A 6,693-nucleotide genomic window follows, 5' to 3' on the forward strand; every position below is an offset into this window, starting at 1 on the left:
GTTCTGACGGAGCGCATACCAATACTTCACGACTAGCACAGACTGACAGAAGGAAGATCACCATGAAGCGCTAAGCAGCCTTCTCGACCCTCTCCCTTAACCTATTCGTTTCATTCGGCCTCGACGTTCAAGATGCCGGCTCGACAGCAGAGTGCTTCTGTCGCGGCCCTTGGTCAGGGCTCTGCGACGTTCAAGACTGAGCACGAGTATGTCTGCAACGGTGGTCGGGCTGCTTTGGTGTGAGTGTGTATGCCTACTTGCTCTTCCCTTGCTGAAACCGGAGCTCAAAAGTTTTTGGACCGACTTGGGGGGCGCAGCGTACAGACCTTGCCGCAGAAATATCTGACTGTGATGGGGGGCTCTGCGGAGAGGGGCAGAGGTGCCATGACGGGATTTGTTCGGGTGGATGGAGAGGCGAAGAGCGTCAAGATCAAGGTGAGGACGTGTTGTGCTGGTGATGGTGAATGCGAAGATCACCTGCTGATGTAGCTGTAAGACATTACCTCTGCTCAGATCACCGCGATCGTGACAGCCAAGGTGCCAAGAGTCAGCACAGCCATTCCTCTGGACAAGCTGCCCTCTTCCACTTCGCATACAGTACAGTCCCAAGAGCTCTTCAACTCGACGACTATCGTTGCTATTCCGCACAGTAGTGCGAGCTCTTCAGCCGCACACGTCATGCCTTTTGCAATCGAGCTGCCACGCAGCTCCACCCATGGAGACCTGCCCGCATCGTACGTGCTGCAATCCTACAAGTCCACCAAGGCTACTCAGAAGGAACAGAGAGGCGGGCAAGACAAGGGCGAAGAGTGGGCATCGATCAGGTGGGAAGCGAGATTGATTGTGGAGAGAGGTATTCTGCGCAAATCGGACAGGACGATAGCGCCTTTCGCCTTTCTGCCTCCTCCGCCTGCTTCGCCTGCAGTCGCTGCCTCCATCGACAGATCCAATCGGACTCGCCGCTTGCTCAAAGGTCAGCCGACTGCTTTGGACGTGCGCGCTCTGCTGAGCTCTCCATCACCCGCCTCGTGGACGACACATAAGCTGCCAAGTGTGGCTCTCCCACCCCCTGCCAACAACCCCGGTCTCTTTGCCAGGCTGTTCGGAGCGAAAGCTGTGGGCTCTTGTCTGGAAGAGGTCTGGAGCGTCAAGCTTCCAAATGAGCCTTTGGTCGCTAGAGCTGGGCTGAGCTTCGTGATAGAATGCAGACGACAGTGGAGCTACGAAGTAGGCAAGCGGGAGGTGGATCTGCCGGTGAGAAGGAGGAATTGTCACGAGACGGAAGAGACGAATACTGACATCGGCTGATTGGTGCTCACGCTCTTGCCGTTACGCAGGCTGTGGAGCTCTTGCACGCGACCTCGATGCCGGGTGGGTCGCATCGTACAACAAGCATGGGAGGAGCATTCGTCTCAGCGCCAATTCAGACGGTTTCGCCTTCCAGGGCAACAGTTGCTGCTGCATCTCGCGGAGCAGACTACATCGAAGAGGTGCACTATTTGGGTCACCTGTCGATTCCAAGCGCCAGTACAGCGAGCTTCAGCACGGCTCACCTGACTTTGAAACACTGTGTCCAGATACGATTTCCTTCCTTGGACCAGCCCTTGGAGATTGAGACTAAGTTGGTCGCTCACCCGCCAGCTAGCGTCGCGATACCTCACCCTGCTCCGGGCATTCTCGTATCTAATTCGAGCGCTTTGCCTGGAAATCCGGCACCCCCGGCACCTCGAGCGTACAATCCGCCTCGCAGGGATAGCAATGCGCTGTCAGATCCGACTGGTGGGCTTCCAATCCACCCAGGTCCCGAAACGCTGTGGGCTGATGGACCCACAACACCAAACTTGTCCAGTGCTGCGACTCATCCCTCTGCGCCTCTCCCACACTCGACATCGATGGCCGGCGTTGGGAGTGCGGTGGGCCAATCCAGAGCAAATACAGGGAGTCGCGAAACAGAGACCATGTCAACTTCTTCCACCGCGCGACCATCCTTGAGCCCTGCTGCGGTCCAATCTCCAAGCCTTGCTACTCAAGCGCGTGGCGGTGGAAGCAACAACAACCAAAGCGTGAGACCCGGGGCATCTCTTGCTTCCGCCCCCCATTCTCGTGGACGACCCGAGACCAGGCCGAGCAAAGTGTCGGCCGGTCAGCCACCACGTCCGCACTTTGATACGCGGAATCTCAGCGCTACAGACGCTGCGGCTTCCTCGACCGCTCGTCACCCGCACCGCAATTCAGCGCCCTTGCTCCAAGTGCCTGCTGGAGTCTCGTCCTCTCCGTCGCCGCCTGCCTCTCTCTCCCCGTCGCCACACCCAGCTTCTGCGCGTGGAGCCTCGCCTGCGACAGCATCGCCTGCCGCCACGCCTCCTTCTGTCGCAACCAGCACGCCGCCATCATCCACTCCTCCCGTCTCAGGCCAGCGGCCAATCTCGATAGCGCTCGGCGCTCACTTTGCAGCTCATGCTCGCTCGTCTGGCGCTCAGCAAAGTGCGATCTCTGACCAGCGTAAGGCGTCCGCTACGCCGCCCATCAACGCAGCAGCGACTCCTCAACATGCTGCTTCGGCCTCCGTCGACAGTCCTCACGCACCTGCGATACAACGCGCTAGTGGCGCTGCTACCTCATCTCGACCGGAAGCAGCAGGTTTCAGAAGGCGGCTGCTGAGCCATCAGAACGTGCTCAGTCAGTTGGCCAATGTTCCACTCGTCCCTTCAGCAACGTCAGGCACGGCGTCACTGCAAGCGCAGCTGAGACCTGAGCAGATTGCCGCGAGGAATGGTAGAAGGACCTCTGCTTCTCCAGATCCTACATACTCCCCCGACTCGGCAAACGTGGCACGACCATCCGTCCCACAACAGAAAGCTCTGCCTCGGATTAGGCATTCTTCCGAGGCTGGTGGCAACACCTCCACGCTTGGCCCATCGGCGCCCCCAGCTCTCCCACCACAAGTGCCGGGGAAAGAGCCTTCGGTGAGCGATACGACTTTGGGCCCTGCAGCTCTACCTCCAAGCACGCCATCCACATCGACCATGACGAACACCGCGCCTCCAGGCGCATCGATAAGCTCTTCGAATCCTTATACTCCAATGCCCTTAGGACCTCCGCTGCCCAACCCTCACAGCCATGCGCCTCCGACAAATTTCGATGCTTCATCAGGACTAATAAGGTCCAACGTCGTATCCGATAATGCTTCGCAGCATGAAAGCAACTACACCCAGTCCATCGCTCCGGCGTACGATCAAGCTTGGCTCTTGGAAGACGTCTCGACGTATGGCGACGATGAAGATGAGCGGGAAGCAGAGGCGGACGCTTCGTTGCCTCCTAGCTATTTCGACGTGACTGGCATACCCGATGAAGATTGATGGCATCTCGTTCACCTTGCGCTGCTCACGCGTCCCACGCGTATCGATGCAAATCATTGTGCGCATCCCTACGCAAGGTACTTCTCATGCACTTTTGCCTGCGTGATGCTTGTGGACTCGGTGAAAGAATGGGTAAAGTATCGTCGTGAGATTTGAGCCGTGCGGCAAGATGCAGAAGCGTCAGAGGAGGTGCGGGGCGGGGCGGAGTAGAAGAGGATGGCGGATGTGAAATGACGAGCTGGACCTTAGTGCTCCATCATGGCCGCAGCAGCAGCTTCCTCCTCCTCCTCATCCGCATCGAAAGTTCCCTCCGACTGTTCAGCTTCCACCTTGACTTTGCGACCGTCAAACGGACCAGGAACGGTCGCTCCTGCCCATTGTGTCTGACCTTGATCTGCAGCTGCTCGCATGAGCTGTGTAGCGCGTCGAAGACAGGGATGGGAAAGAGGAGATGGTTGGCATGAGCACGAGTGCGGAGGAGCCATTCGAACGAGCAAGAGGAATGGGAAAGGGGAAGAAGTAAGGGAAAGGGGGGAAGGGGGGGGGGCACTCCACTTCTTTCGACTCTACTCACTTCGTCCATCGTATCGTCTTGAAACTGCGAGCGAACAACAGCGGCACAAATCGACAAAGGATGTGGGGAAAATCAGCACGATCCTATCCCCCGCACTCTTGCTGCCCTATTCACCATAACCAAAAGGGGACGCTCGACACTTGATCCAGCACGCTTGCAACTCACCTCGTCTTTCATCTGCGAAGCGTCCAGTACGCCTTTTTGCAACTTTGCTCTCCTCGCGTCTTCCCTAGCCACACTGTCATCCGCATCCATCTCCACATCCCGCTGCTGCCCGCCATCCTTTGCCAGCTCGAAGCTCCTCTCAAAGTATCTGTTCGGATGATTCGCGCTCTCTCCATTGCCCAAACCGTCTCCCTTTCTGACGCCCATTTTGGCGTGCGTGATCTCGAAAAGACGCGTGCAGCCGACGTGATAATGCTGAGCTTTCACTGCCGCAAGGATCTCGGATTGTTCGTTGGGCGTCAGACCGTAGTGGGCCGTCAGTGCGGCCGAAAGATGACCTTGCGAGTAGTGCCGGAAGGGACAACCGTGATTATCTTGTGGACCAGGTTGATCTTGGGTAATGATGCGTACGCAGCTGCGCACAGAAGCGCGGAAGGTCGCAAGAGTCGGGAGAAAGGCAGGCAATCAGATGGAGGCCCACATCGTGTCTCGCTAACCTTGAGTTGGGGACGGACTGCTTACCTCTTTGCCGGGTAATTGACCCTCTTGCCTTCCAGTCCGTAACCGTGTCGAACATTGTACTTGTACTCCTTGTTGAACTGGTCATCCGTCTTGTTGCTGAAAGCCCTACGCCAAAAGACGAGCGCTTCTTCGATGGGTAATCCAAGGTCCTGAAGGCGGTAAGGCAGGGTCATCAAAGTCTGCCTCGTTAACAAAGTCGTGCATGATGAGCCAAGACCATCACGCACCTTGAGGAAGAGATTGTACTGCAATCGACCATAGTGTTTGAGGTGCTTGTCCCTCCTCAGATTCTCGTGCAGAGATCGCATGCACATCGGAGCATGTTTCCTCACAAGCGCATCAATGTGCGCAGCGGTGATGTGACCACCATCTTCGAGCTTGATGACAGAGTCCGAATAGTCGGACGTTACGCCCGCAATAAAGCCGAGGGAGAGGTGAGAGAGGACGGGAAGAAGTCTGTCGTCTTCGTCTAAACGCGGTAGAGCTCGAGCGGTGAGCTGCGAGCAAGGACGCCAAACGAAGGGAAGACAAGCTTGAGAGTCAGCGCGGAATGCCTTGTATTGATTACACTAGCTTCTATGCTGCGCACCTCGAGATCCTTGGCTAGCCGAGTGGAAAACTCTGCAACGACCAGCGTGCCCTGCTCCTTAGCAGGCACCCAAGCCGTACCTCCCGAAAGGAACACGCGTCGCTTCTCCACCAAGTCGATGACTCGTGTCCAGTGAACCTGTCATCGAGGGCAAGTCAAGATGCGCGCCAATGATTTCAGATTATGGGGCCCTCAAGTACCTCCACCAAGACGCATCTCTGGATGGTCACTCACCTTGAAAAAGCTTTCTCTGTCATAGTTGAGCGTGAGCCATGGACTGGTGGCGAGCAGGGAAGCCTTGTTGGCCATCTTTTCCTCTTCCGTCACCTTCGAGACGTGCGAGCGCATACATATCAGTTCGTGCGCGCATCCAATCCAAACGAGGTAGTCTTCATCATCCACTCACCGAGACCCAATCAAAGTTCAAAGTCTTCAAGAACGCGTCCCTCTCGGCCGCATCGTCCGATTCAAACCGGATCCTGAACAAAGTCTGTTCCGCTTTCAAAAAGCGTCTCCTGAGCTCCTCCCTGGCCGCAACAAACGCGCAGGAGGAAAGGCCGAACATGGAGGATCAGCTTCTTGCGACCGGCAATGCCTTGCTAGCAAGCATGCAGCTCGTATGGGCAGAACTCACGACCTGCAAAAAGCCAATCTGAGAACGAAGTGAGAGACGTGGTCCTTCATGCGCTCTTTGGTCAGGTCGATCCCACCGCTCATCCCAGCCGTCGTGGCGCTCAAAGGCAGATACTTTTTGCACATTGCCGAGATAGTCTCCTTCGTCTCTGCCCACGACTTGTTTCGGGTGGAAGAGGATTCGATCTCTGCAAGCACTGTGGGTCGAAGAGCGCGCAAGGAGAAGGGCAAGTCGATGAGCATGCGATGTTCCCCATTCGGGACGAGCTCGAAGTTGAATCAGCTCAGAAGAGGGGAGGACATTCGTACGACTTGGTTCACCTTTTAATCTGTCGATGGCCCAAGTCTCGAATTGTTCAATGGTGATTTCGTGCGTTGGAGGCCGAATATAGAAGTTGAGGCGATGAGGATAAAGTCTAGGACCTTTGGTAGCATGTTGAGTCACGCCCATCCCTGATCCCGAGCCCGAAGCCGAAGCGGCAGAGAGACCCATTCCTGCTTTTCTTGGTGTGCCATTGATCTGGCTCGCCCCATCAGCTCGAGAAGATTGAGCTGACCTGAACATCTCGTAGATGAATCGAGTACCGCCGAACGAGGTATGAGAAAGGGGGGCAAGAGCGCGCGCGCTCGCTCTATCAAGTCAAGTTGTGCAGCGTGGTGCTGTGTATCTCTGAGCGTCGCCTTCTCCTCTCGTGCCGCCGGTGATTGTGGCTGAATGTGCGCCGCCAGAAAGGTCAAAGATTAGCAGGAAAGGTAGCAGCTCATCAAGGCTCGCATGCATATGGCGGATGTGTGGATGGATGGATGGTGTAGGCGCATCGAGTGTGACTCTGACGGCATCCTTGACCGCT

At 56.5% G+C, this 6,693-nt stretch overlaps 2 protein-coding genes across 2 annotated transcripts; one reads left to right on the forward strand and one right to left on the reverse strand.

Annotated features, from left to right (window-relative positions):
- Positions 1–132: 132 nt before the first annotated feature.
- Positions 133–3,359, forward strand: IE81DRAFT_349302 (hypothetical protein; the record flags this gene model as incomplete). The annotated part of the gene is made up of 4 exons (XM_025516374.1): positions 133–239; positions 318–435; positions 514–1,254; positions 1,338–3,359. 4 exons carry the CDS (start codon positions 133–135, stop codon positions 3,357–3,359), a joined length of 2,988 nt encoding a protein of 995 aa, XP_025367547.1.
- A 549-nt stretch (positions 3,360–3,908) lies between these two features.
- IE81DRAFT_305227 (DNA primase, large subunit) lies at positions 3,909–6,684 on the reverse strand. The gene is made up of 8 exons (XM_025512319.1): positions 6,164–6,684; positions 5,844–6,039; positions 5,616–5,736; positions 5,444–5,536; positions 5,210–5,347; positions 4,848–5,117; positions 4,621–4,769; positions 3,909–4,513 (listed from the first exon to the last, which is right to left on the reverse strand). Exons 1-8 carry the CDS (start codon positions 6,405–6,407, stop codon positions 4,006–4,008), a joined length of 1,719 nt encoding a protein of 572 aa, XP_025367548.1. The 5' UTR covers positions 6,408–6,684; the 3' UTR covers positions 3,909–4,005.
- Positions 6,685–6,693: the final 9 nt, after the last annotated feature.

The sequence above is a fragment of the Ceraceosorus guamensis genome (genome assembly GCF_003144195.1).
Source record: "Ceraceosorus guamensis strain MCA 4658 unplaced genomic scaffold IE81scaffold_69, whole genome shotgun sequence".
In the NCBI taxonomy this organism is placed as follows: domain Eukaryota; kingdom Fungi; phylum Basidiomycota; class Exobasidiomycetes; order Ceraceosorales; family Ceraceosoraceae; genus Ceraceosorus; species Ceraceosorus guamensis.

What these genes read in the sequence shown, in the direction of transcription:
- IE81DRAFT_305227 (XM_025512319.1), bottom strand. Translation starts at nt 6,407, where the DNA reads ATGTTCAGGTCAGCTCAATCTTCTCGAGCTGATGGGGCGAGCCAGATC. An exon ending in GGCCATCGACAGATTAAAAG is followed by an intron (nt 6,040 to 6,163) that starts GTGAACCAAGTC and finishes TTCGACCCACAG; the next exon opens with TGCTTGCAGAGATCGAATCC. An exon ending in GGCTAGCCAAGGATCTCGAG is followed by an intron (nt 5,118 to 5,209) that starts GTGCGCAGCATA and finishes CCTTGCTCGCAG; the next exon opens with CTCACCGCTCGAGCTCTACC.